This window comes from Copadichromis virginalis, linkage group LG6 (genome assembly GCF_057382275.1).
Source record: "Copadichromis virginalis isolate Kocher_CV1m ecotype Utaka linkage group LG6, C_Virginalis_male_GT1.1, whole genome shotgun sequence".
Taxonomy (NCBI): domain Eukaryota; kingdom Metazoa; phylum Chordata; class Actinopteri; order Cichliformes; family Cichlidae; genus Copadichromis; species Copadichromis virginalis.
Window position 1 is genome coordinate 31,817,076 of NC_140623.1, and position 11,653 is coordinate 31,828,728.

The 11,653-nt window shown below is 38.4% G+C and overlaps 1 protein-coding gene across 6 annotated transcripts in view; it reads left to right on the forward strand.

Moving 5' to 3' along the window:
• Positions 1–11,644, forward strand: part of micu3a (mitochondrial calcium uptake 3a) — a 41,833-nt gene extending 30,189 nt beyond the window's left edge. For 3 of the 6 annotated variants that reach the window (XM_085459874.1, XM_085459876.1, XM_085459877.1), the window contains 6 exons: positions 4,188–4,282; positions 4,397–4,568; positions 7,671–7,779; positions 7,923–8,080; positions 10,000–10,064; positions 10,466–10,532. In XM_085459874.1, coding sequence (XP_085316000.1) covers positions 4,188–4,282; positions 4,397–4,568; positions 7,671–7,779; positions 7,923–8,080; positions 10,000–10,064; positions 10,466–10,472 — 606 coding nt within the window. In that variant the 3' untranslated portion in view covers positions 10,473–10,532. Of the gene's footprint in view, positions 1–4,187; positions 4,283–4,396; positions 4,569–7,670; positions 7,780–7,922; positions 8,081–9,999; positions 10,069–10,465 lie in introns of those variants that run through there. The other 3 variants (XM_085459873.1, XM_085459875.1, XM_085459878.1) reach the window with 2 other exon arrangements.
• Positions 11,645–11,653: the final 9 nt, after the last annotated feature.

Genomic DNA, 11,653 nt, shown 5'->3' on the forward strand with positions numbered 1-11,653 from the left:
GAAGAAAGAAAGAAAATGTGGGAGATAAAAGTCATTGCAAGAAAATTGAACAAGCCATGAAACGGAAAGGGGGGGTTGGCTGTTTTTCCCCCTGGAAGGTGTGACTGACTGACAGTCTGACTGACTTGACTAAAGACCCACAATGAGCTCTTCCTCCGGAGTATTACTCACAGATGGGGAGGGTGAGGAACAGCGTTTAGCGTTTACATCAGTAATTACTGTTTTTACCCTCAGCTTCGTGATCAAAGACTGCACAAGCTCACAGATAAACACACAGATGGACAAATAGACACATGCATGCACCAGGTGTTGGCTCGTGCCTTGTGGGCGTGGTAACGATTACGTTGTCACGGGGATGATGAGCTCACACTAGTACCGCCACACTTCCAGGAATGATAAGCTTGTTATGATCCGTTTGGCATTACGTCGACAAGTTGGTAGACTGATCTGGATGCTTGAAAGCCTTTGCTATGACAAAGTTATTGCACATCACAATGACAAAATTCTTTTGGATAGACATGTAAGAAAAAATAGCTCTAAAATTTGTAAGGGAGGTAGGCTCATTGTGATTATGGACTAATTAAAAGGTGGCTGTAGCCTCTGCGCCATTGCTAATTTATTAGCCAACTTGTGTTTTTAAAGCTGAACACTTTGATCGTTGTCATCTAATCTTTTTGAAAAACAGACATTACAGGTGTTACAATTTGACTGTGACACCAAAAGATACCAAATGGAGAAAGATACCAAAGGCACAACTTGCTTTATCATCCTTATGGACACTATTTGCAGCCGTACTTTAGAAGATGAGCATCTTATTGTGTTCAGTAAGAATCGAAGCTAGCAAATAATCCATTGAATTTATCCAGAAAGGGGAATCGAGGGCCATTTACCCATAGATGTCTACACTTTTCTTTTTTTTTTTAATGTATTTATTTATGCAAGTTTCAAAATTTTTTACGCATTCACAAACAGTGGGACAGAAGAACACAGACAATAAAGACAATAACAACCAAAAAAAAAACAAAAAAACAAAACAAAACAAAAAAACAACAGAGCAACAAACCACACAACAGGGTACACGGCCAGCACTTATTAAAAACAGCAGAGAAGCAAACAAAGCAGATGTCTACACTTTTTGATTTTTTAGCAACCAAAGAAGTCGCCCCGTGCTGGCTGGTAGAAGAGATTACACTTAAAGAGACTTGAACATATAAGATGTATTGGCTAAAATAAACTTCTTTATAGTCTGTGGTCATGGTGAGGGTACACATTATTGATGATCTAGCATCAAACAACATTATAAGACAGCATCCAGTGAAAAATAGGTTACCATGGACTAAACATAAATAATCAAAACTTTAGATCAAATTGTTTCAGTGCTACTACTTTCAATTTCAAAATATCTGACTGCAACTTTATTATTACTTTGGTCTAGCTCATTTTTTAGCAGCATCGGGAGCTTCTTTTGTGAAAAAGCTTAATTAAAGTTAATGGAGGAATTGGTAGTGACCAAAGTAGTGGTCAAAAATCTCTTAATGTAGCTTTAGTAATTAATTTTTAACCACATGTTCTATTTTTAACAAAGCTCAGATAACTGGTGTTATATCCTACACCCACAGTGTACAATCAATCTAAGTAATCTAAGTAGTTTCCCTTGCTAGTTTGTACACTTCAGTAAATATCACTCCAACCATAGTGTATTCCACTCATTTGCAGGCTTTACTTCCTGTAGCTGTGGATCCATCCTTTTTCAAAATATATCTTGAAGACTCCTGAAATACATTTAGTACAAGTCTTTGTGCAACAGCTGATAACTCACTGCAGCGGTGAATAGACACCCACCAGATACATAAACTCCTCAGTCACAATAGTTTTGAATAAAGATAATGCGAAATGATTTCCTTGTTTTGAGTTCAAAACAACAAAACAGAATTAAGGGAACTCCACGTGGGAGGGAAGAGAGGCAGAGACACACCACCTGGATACTGTCTAGATGTATGAACAGCTCATGTGTCATAAAGACAGTAATGCGTCAGTTCAGAGATAAAAGAGCAAAACAAATTTTGTCCTGTTTGTCCGTAATCAGAGACTTAATGAAAAGAACGTCTAGTAAATGAGACACAGAAAACTTAGACACAGCAATGATAAGTCTGTAATTGTTTCAGTTTGTCTTGTGTTTACACAAAGGGAATCTTCCTTTGTCCCTAATCAAAGACTGAAAGACCAGACTCTTAAGTGAATCAGCAACAGACCAAAAGCTAAGACTGGTCTTACTACAGTGTTTACTTTTAATGCTTGTTTCTCACAAGACATTTTTATTGTGTGAGTTACCAGTGTGGTTCCAGTTTAATCTACCATACATTTAAGAATTTTACTGCCTTGAACATCTGCATCTTCCTGCAGCTTATTGTTAATATTGTGCATTGATGACCAAAAGAATCTGTAATTGAAACACGATTTACTTTAACCAGTAGAGTTTTTAGTTGTTTTTATTAATTCATACATAACAACAATTTAATAAAAGCCTAAAATGTAGCCCGGTAAATGCCCAGCAAAATTCTAATGACTTTTGTCACATCAGTTGTTTTTTGTAAGATCACTTTTTTTCATTCTTATCCGTGGGGATGGTTTCCTCTCTATCAGAAAGACTGCAGCTCACTTACAGACATTTCTGACTGACTGAATGAATATTCACTGTGTGACACCAAACAAATCACAAAACAAATCTTGATATTTTGTCCCTTAAATAAACGTGTGATCTTGTTTCACATTTTCTTCTTGTCCCACACTGGATTTTAGGATTTTACTCTTGAGGTAGAACCACGAATGGCATCGTGGTGATGATGATATTTATGATGATGACTGAAATGCCATAAATGCTCCTTCTTAGAAGGACATGAGATTTTATTTAATCTTATGTCTGCGTATTCTTCAGCATGGTGAAAGATTGGAAATGAAGGTTGGCTGGGTGGGGCATGACAGGTCAATAGAGAGAAGATGTGTATTTGAATTCCTCTCTTTTTTGTCCTGATGCCGCCTGATTCATTTCTGGAACTGCTCAAAAGTCACCTTTTTCTGAAAGATACAAGTATGTTACTGTGTATGAACAGAAAATAGTGAACTAAATACTTAGATTAAGTTTCTGCAAAGGCTTAAAATCCTAATTGTGTCACCTTGCTTTAAACAAGGTGTTAACCAGCAGATTAAAGCTAGAGCAAACAGTCGAAACAACCCAAAGCTCATTGAATGGATTTTAAATGACCTGGGTCACAGAGTCAACACACACTCAAGGGAGACTAGAAGGATATGCAACCAAACACATCTGATGACGGAAAAAGGTGGAATCGGCTCACAAAATCTCTGCACTTGTGCTTATGTGGTTTTTGTTTAGTGTTGCTTTTGGTGACTTGAGGTTCTGTTTAGGTGTGTCAATGTGGCATTTGCGAAGAAATGCATGGGATGTGTCTTTGTCATGTATTTGTCTGTGTTGCACTTAGTTGCTCTTCCACAAGTCTTCTTTTCCTTTCATGTCTTCTGCTTACCTCGTCTGTTTCTCTGTCCTTAATGAACTCCACCTGTTTAAAGTGTTGTCTTCCTTCCTCCTGCATTCTTGTTCACCTCCACCGTTACCTTCACACTGGCTCTGTGAATGTAGGCATGACTTATGATCTTACCGCCTTCTCTTTATTTGGGCTGATACTTGAGTACTCCTTAACATTGTATCAGTCTGTGTTTCACGCTGCTACAGCATGACTACTCACCAGTCTAGACTGCATAGAGAATGATTTCTTTAATAGATATAATCTGACTTCCCTTCTTTACTTACCTGCTTTACTTCAGTTTGCTTGTAAATTTTTATTTGGCTCTTCTGACTGTTTTTCACATCATATTATGCTTCCTAGACTGGTAAGTTTGATTTCATGATGGCTGTTGACTGTTTGTCTGAGCTGATGACTGTGACTGAAATTTGTGATGTAATTTGTGATGTAATTTGTAATGTAATTTGTAATGCTCATCCAGTGCACGTTTTGCACACGTGCAATAGAACCCTGCTTCCTGCTAATCTGGCACAGCGGTGGCCATGTTGGTCTAATGATGGACTCGTCCTTCTCCACCCATGACGCTTGAGGTTTGTCATTTAGTCACTGATCGTCTCTCGTATCACTCTCTCTCTCTCTCTTTGATAGCGAGCAGATGATAGCATCACAATTGACACCACACTACTGGTCCATTTCTTTGGGAAGAAGGGGAAGGCAGAGCTTACCTTTGATGACTTCTACAGGTACTAGAACCGAAAGAGTGCTAACGCTAACAGTATTAACCACATGGCAGAATGGATGATTTATAGAACAATTCTCTTTTTGTCTTTTTTACTGTCCTTTCTTTCTATTTTCAGATTTATGGATAACCTCCAGACAGAGGTGTTGGAAATTGAGTTCCTGACTTACTCTAAAGGTATGACGACTATCAGTGAAGAAGACTTTGCCAAAATCCTGCTGCGATTCACAAACGTGGAAAACATTAGTGCCTATCTGGAAAATGTCCGCCAGTGTATACCTGATGAAAAGGTACAGTATACATGTGCGCACAGTTATTTACTGGACAATTCATTGATCAGTAATGAAATAATAATGAAATTCTTCCTTCCTGTATGGGAGCTTCTACCTTCTAGACATCTAGAGTACCTGTAATTTCAAACTGTTGTCTCTGCCTGAGGCTGTTGTGGCTTTCCACACTTGAGCGCTCAATTGCTTCACTACATGTCACACACAAAAACACACATTTCACTACACTTTCAGTTGCATCTATCTATCTATCTATCTATCTATCTATCTATCTATCTATCTATCTATCTATCTATCTATCTATCTATCTATCTATCTATCTATCTATCTATCTATCTATCTATCTATCTATCTATCTATCTATCTATCTATCTATCTATCTATCAAGCTGTGCTATCTAGCTAGACTTTGGCATGTAGTCCTTATGCAACCCGTCTCTATTTCTGTCCCTGCCTTCTTTCCTTTTCATGCTGTGGAAGAAGCAGGAGGTTGGTCTCTGCCTCGTATAATTCACAACCTGCAGTTACAATCTGTCAGTCTATCCTGCTATTAAGTTAATTTGCCACCTTCTCTTTTTTTCTTCATATAAGCAATGTCAAGGTTAAGATACACAGCAAGCTGTTGTATTTTAATTATTTGTATTTATTTTAATCTACATTTCATCATGTAATTAAAAAAAAAACCATTTAGTTATTTGATTAATAATATTTTATCTTCTGAATTATGCATCTGTTATAGGGTTACAGCAAGTTCACAGCAAAGAGCATGAGGTGCACCTCACAACCATTTGCTCAGATGGACTTTGGTTATTCATGATATGAAATACACAATATCCTTTATATCCTTTGTTAGTGCTGGGTGAATGCTGAATGTATGAACACATGCCATCCCAACAATTAGACTGTACATTCCAATTGGTTTTCACTTTATGCTACTTTACGGAGATGAAACACTGCAATGTGTTTTACTGTTTTTTTCAACTGCTTTGGTATATTTCTCCAAACATATCTGAAGGTCACAGAAGCTGAAAAAATGCATTTCCTTAAACAGCTCATGCATGCAGAAAAACACTATAGTTAACCTGCACAATTCATGTGTCTCTGACACTGAGTGCCAACAATACAAGGCTAATATTTTTTCCAAGGATTAGTGACAACTACAGCATGTCCTAGTGACTCTATTCACATGCTGATTTCAGGGGCGCAGTGTTTTACATTCTAATTTGTAAAGCAAAAGACCTATACATTTGCATAGCACGTAAGGAAAAACTGACTGACAACACAGCACTATACAATGAACAGAATAAAACTGAAAATCTTTTGTAGTAGAAGGAATCATCTGAACCTCTGCTGAATTTGTTTGTCTGTTTTCTCACAATTAGAGAATTGAAGAGTCTCTCATTTTTATGGTAGTTCCATTTTAATGGGCAGAGACAGAAAAAACACATAAGATCTCTTACACTCAGTGTTGGGGAGTAACGGAATACATGTTACGTATTTAAAATACAAAATATGAGTAACTGTATTCCGTTACAGTTACCGTTTAAAAAGGTGGTATTTAGAATACAGTTACTTTGCTGAAATAAAAGGATTACACGGTGGTATTTTCCTGTTTCATATGTTCGGCTATGCCCTCTCTATTTTTGGTTTCCACGCCCCAAACAAAAGGCGCATTAAGAGGCTCTAATGCCTGCGTCTCAATCTCGCGGCCCATGTCACCTCTACTTGCAGCCCGCATAATGATGTGAATATTTAAAAAAATGATTCACAAAAATGATTTCATATGAAGGCAATAGGCAGAGTGTTACAGGCATAGCCCTAAAGAATGTAGCCTCATGGGCAGTGTAGTCCGTGCTGCAGGGAGAATGAACTGCCATACCCTTGTGTGTCTGTGAGCGCGAGGAGCGAGTAAAAGGAAAAGTACGAGTTGTCACCGAGCAGAAACGGGAGCTGGAAGCATGTATATATAATAATAACAACTGCAGCCAAAAAGAGTGCCTGATGAGCCCAGTTGTAAGTAAGCTATTAAGACTCGACTATACACTTTTTTCGTGTTTTTCTCCAAAACAATAAGTTCAGTTGGAGCAGCCTTTCAACGCACAGCAAACAACCAAGTAAAGCTAGTTTTCGGCCACGAGCCCGACACGAACCTGACGTATTAGCCAGAGGTCGCTTTACTACGGTTCAGAGCCGCGGACCTGTTTTATATACGTGCTGAATAGTTTTCTATACGAGATCGCTGCAAAAAGTGTAGCCTTACCTAACGTCAACCTGCTGTTACTCATTTTATATTAAGATTTAAACATCTGATTGGTATTGGTATGGCGAATAACCTTCAGTAAAAGTAATAAATCACACAGCAATAGTACATTCATGTAGTTGTAAAAAAGCATGATAATGTAATAGGTAATCCAAAGTATTCAGAATACGTTACTCTCATTGAGTAACGTAACGGAATACGTTACAAAATACGTTTTGGGGCATGTATTCTGTATTCTGTAGTGGAATACATTTTAAAAGTAACCTTCCCAACACTGCTTACACTTACTCTTATTACTTACACTACTGACCTAAACATGTGGACAATTAGCTGGACTATTCTGCATGTGATGAGTCAACACAACATTTTATACAGTAAAAAATAAACAGTTTTTTATTCCAAAAAGAATCAATAAGTGTTCTGCTTAGTGATTTGCCAAATTGTATTGAAACATTTGAAAATGCCACTGTATAGAGAGCAGCTCTTTCTGAATAACAAAATGCTGTAAAAGATTTCTCATACGAACTTTAACTGCAATTTGAGAATTAAGCCAAAGCCACTGAGGAAAACGAAAAATTTTCCACATCATACACACATACGATGGTTAACCCCATGAATGACTTCTTACGTCCTTCATGAGGCCATGTCATGGAATCGCTTGAATAATCATTTAGCTTTTTAATTTTTCAGACAGATGACTAGATGCACTTTGAGGAATGCTGTATGCACGCCACTTAAATGCACCTTCACAGTCTCGCTCAAACGATATTTGTCATTTCCAAGCTTCTTTCTGTCCAGTACCTCTCCCTGCAGTTGTTTTGTTAACTGTTTCTACTTGTGTTTCAGGGAATCACCTTTGATGAGTTCAGATCCTTCTTCCAGTTTCTCAACAACCTTGAAGACTTTGCCATTGCCATGCAGATGTATAACTTTGCTGCACGCTCCATTGGACAAGGTATTAAAACTGTATTGAGCTTGAAATGCGGGCACTGAAGGTCTCTGCTTACACTCACTGATGCTGTGTTTTCTCCTTCAGGTTTTTCACTCAGCTGCACTTAGACAAATGATCAAAGTCATTTTTACTTTCTCCCCTGATAGATGAGTTTGCCAGAGCGGTGTATGTGGCCACAGGGCTCAAGCTGACACGTCACCTTGTAAACACCATCTTCAAGATCTTCGATGTCGATCACGATGACCAGCTGTCCTACAAAGAGTTCATTGGTATCATGAAGGACCGGCTGCACAGGGGAGCCAGGGTAAAGAACTTCCTTCTTTTTGAGAAAAAGTGCACTCAGCTCCAACTGAAAAATCTTTGTTTAGAAAAAGTTTGAAGCACAGCCAGTCACCAGGACACGAAAAAGGAACCACTTTTGAGAAATATACCTCCCTTCGCAGAAAGGTCTGAGGTCAAGTGGGTTCCAGAGCACTTACAAAGAGACAGGTTTCTCATTAAGATTTAGGGTGTACTCCCACTTGACCAGTTGCCTTATACTCTGCCTGAGTACTGAGCACCCAAAGGCAGCTATAGTTTGGGAGTTCTATGGCCAGATGTAAACTACAGATGAACTGTACATGTGTAGCATGCCTGAGCCCAACTGAACCGCACATGGGCACATGGGCACATACTCCATTAACACAAACAACCTACAGAACCTAAAAGATCTGCTGCTGAACTTCCAGATACCACGAGGCGCCTTCACAGCCTATGACAGCAAAGCGTGTAATAGACACACTGGTCTGCTGTGTCCAGTTCACACTTTACCTCTCTAAAGCATGAAATGGAGACGCAAGTTGCAACAAGGGAAGAAAATATATGTAAAGCCATAAAGTCCACAGTGACCAAGAAAGGTATAAAGTACATTCTAAGCTCCCACTATGCCAGAAATTATTAAGCTAAGTGGCTAATTTGCTCATGAATGCATTAGTAATGTCTCTTTAAATGCTTTACTTTGATTATTTTCATGTTGGCCTGAAATGAAATATCTCCCTCTACTGGTACTGCAGCTTACTGCAGCTTCTGCATGCGTGCCCATTTCACGCTTTGGAGAGGCAAAGTGTGAAATGGACACTGTGGACCGGCGTGTCTATTACACGCTATGCCATGATACCAGGTTGTGTGCACGCCTTGCTTTAGTGGGTCAAAGCTGTTTTGGTGGCACCCAGAGGACCAGAAGAACGGTGTAGTCCAAGCATCTGGGTTCTCAAGTATAAACTCTGACATCCAGCATTACCCAAAAACTTGGTCGAGGTGAAGTTACAATTTCAAAGTTAGCCACATAAACAAATTACAGGGATTTAAAGCTATAGGATGTGTTATTTCTTGAGCATTTTAGATTCAAAAAAGAAGAGCTGAAATTTTAAACATGGGAGCTTCTTGTTGCCTGTTTCATTATAGAATAACAAATCAGTCTCTACCTTAAATGCAAACTAGCTTTACCTGTGCCAGGATTTAGTGTCACAGAGTAACAAAAAAACAGGAAATCCAAAACTACAATTATTATTGTTATTCAGCTGTTTCTTAAACCTTTTTTGTAGAAGAAGTTCTGCTGGTACAACTAAGCCATCCTTTACTCATGACTGTTTGTGCTCTTCAGTTGCAGTCAAGTAGTTAAGGTAAATCAACAGTTACCCAAAACAAAAGAAAAATGCATTTAACATACACACATGATAACAGGGTTAAAAATATTGATGAAAAACTTTTAGTAAGCATCAGGAATGTAACAAAAAAAGCTTAAATGGAAGATAATTTGAAGGCTTGTGGGTTGGAAATCACCTATAAGCAATTTGGTGATGCTGTCAGAAAAGGCCATACTGCCCCCCAGTGGTGGATTTTGATGCAATAACACTGCTCAGATCCTTTTTTTCTACAGAGGTTGTCATGTGATAATAAACTTGGCACCACTGTAGGCCTGGATGTTGCACTTTATATGGTCCCGTATGTCCCTTTTGATGCTGTCTTGGCCTCACTGTCTTGGCTTTTTAACAGTGTTCTCTTTTGTCCTTACTTTGCTGATGTACCTCTCTCTTCATCTCCTTTCTAACCCATGCTTTTTTCCCTATTGTCATGAATTTACCACACTTATACTTTTGTTTTTCTCACCTTCCATGTGCCCACCACTTTTGCGATTGTTTTCCTGTCTTCCTGCCTCACTCTGGCTGTCTACACACATCTCAGGGCTATAAAGCTGTGGAGCGTGCTACCTCCTTCAGGTCCTGTCTGAAGAAGGAGCTGGCAAGCAGATAAGTATCACTAACAGCTACAGTTCAAGGAGTTTGTTCGTTGTTATTTCTAGAGTTGCAGGTAGTTTCTTGACTTGAATTCAGTCTGGATTATGACTTCTTTTGCGTGTCTGATTCACCTGAACTGTTTAGCCTTATTACAATGTATCTACAGAATGGGTTTTCATATAATTCATAGAGTATACTGTACAATATTTTGTGAACCTGTATGTGTAAGAGTAGGAGCAGTAGGTTGCTGAATATCTTCAGTAATATCTGAGGGCATTTTACTCCACTGTGATACTTTAAAAACTGCCACTGTGTCCCAGTAGTTGCCATATTTTAGTTGACTGTACATTTTGAATAAAGTTTAAAGGTAGTGAGTTGTTGAAGTGAACTGCGTCCGATTGCTCTGTGGTTACCAGGTGAAGGGCAGACAGCACACCTCCTTCTCCAGATGTGTTCGCTCTGAGGCCCGGAGACAGGTGCACCTGTTGTGGAGGAGGTACAAGGAGCCATAGAGAGTGGACGAAATCTGATGGAGCTTCGACGTTAATTAATCAGGAGGAGCCAGTATTTGTGGAGCAGTTCTCCTGTCGACCTTCAGACTGTACATATGTGATTACTGCAAGCATGACCGCACAAAGCCGACTGATTCTCTCTGTGATGATAATAAGTGTCATTCTTTTTGTCTTTTTTTTTTTGTTGCCCTGTTTCCAGTCATCCATCCATCCATTGATCTGATGTCAGTTATCCTGGGTATGATTTACATGTAGTTAAATGTTGATTTGTTACGATAGAAATTTAATGTCTGTTCTAACGCGATACCTCCACAATGGTGGGAACTTTGTCATTTTGTTTTTTATAATAAGGAGGAGAACTTTTGGTTAACACCCTGAAATCTATAGGCCCAAAAGTTGCTTTCTTTACTTTAATTATTGCATTTATTAAAAACTTGCTTTGTTAGTTCCGCTACAGCACTGCAATCTATAGGAGCACAAGAATCTTTAAATGAGTTCTAGGGGATTAAAGTAACATCCATATAAAACTGATAACAGTTATACAATATGAAACCTGCATGTTGCTGAAACTATATAATTAATTGAATATGTTGTGGATCTGTAATGTCCTCAACTCATTTATATTATGTTAAGCAGTAGTTCCATCTAACCCCTTACTTTTTGTTGCACGAACAGTATGACTCACACTACTGTTGCAGTTAGGAATGCTTTATTATCTTAATACTACAGCAGGTCTTGGTATGAAAAATGTATTTCAATATTTTTTCGGGGTGAATGTTTTTGCCTCTTTCGTGTTTCCTGGTTTCCTAGTATTCATAAGTAGATGCACACATAGGTGCCTTTGATCCACCCCCCTTTTCCAAAGCAATTCACGAGTTTTTGAGCTTTTAATTTCAAATACAAAACTTATGCATTGATGACTACACGTTGTCTTAGCATGACATATGTCTGATAATTGGAACATCAAGTTGAATTGTCTTAATGTATTATAAATTGTTCTGATATTTAAAACGATCATTTAAATGTAACGAGTGCGTTTGTTTGATTAATTTCATGCACGAATAAACTATTTTAAGAAAACACGCGAAT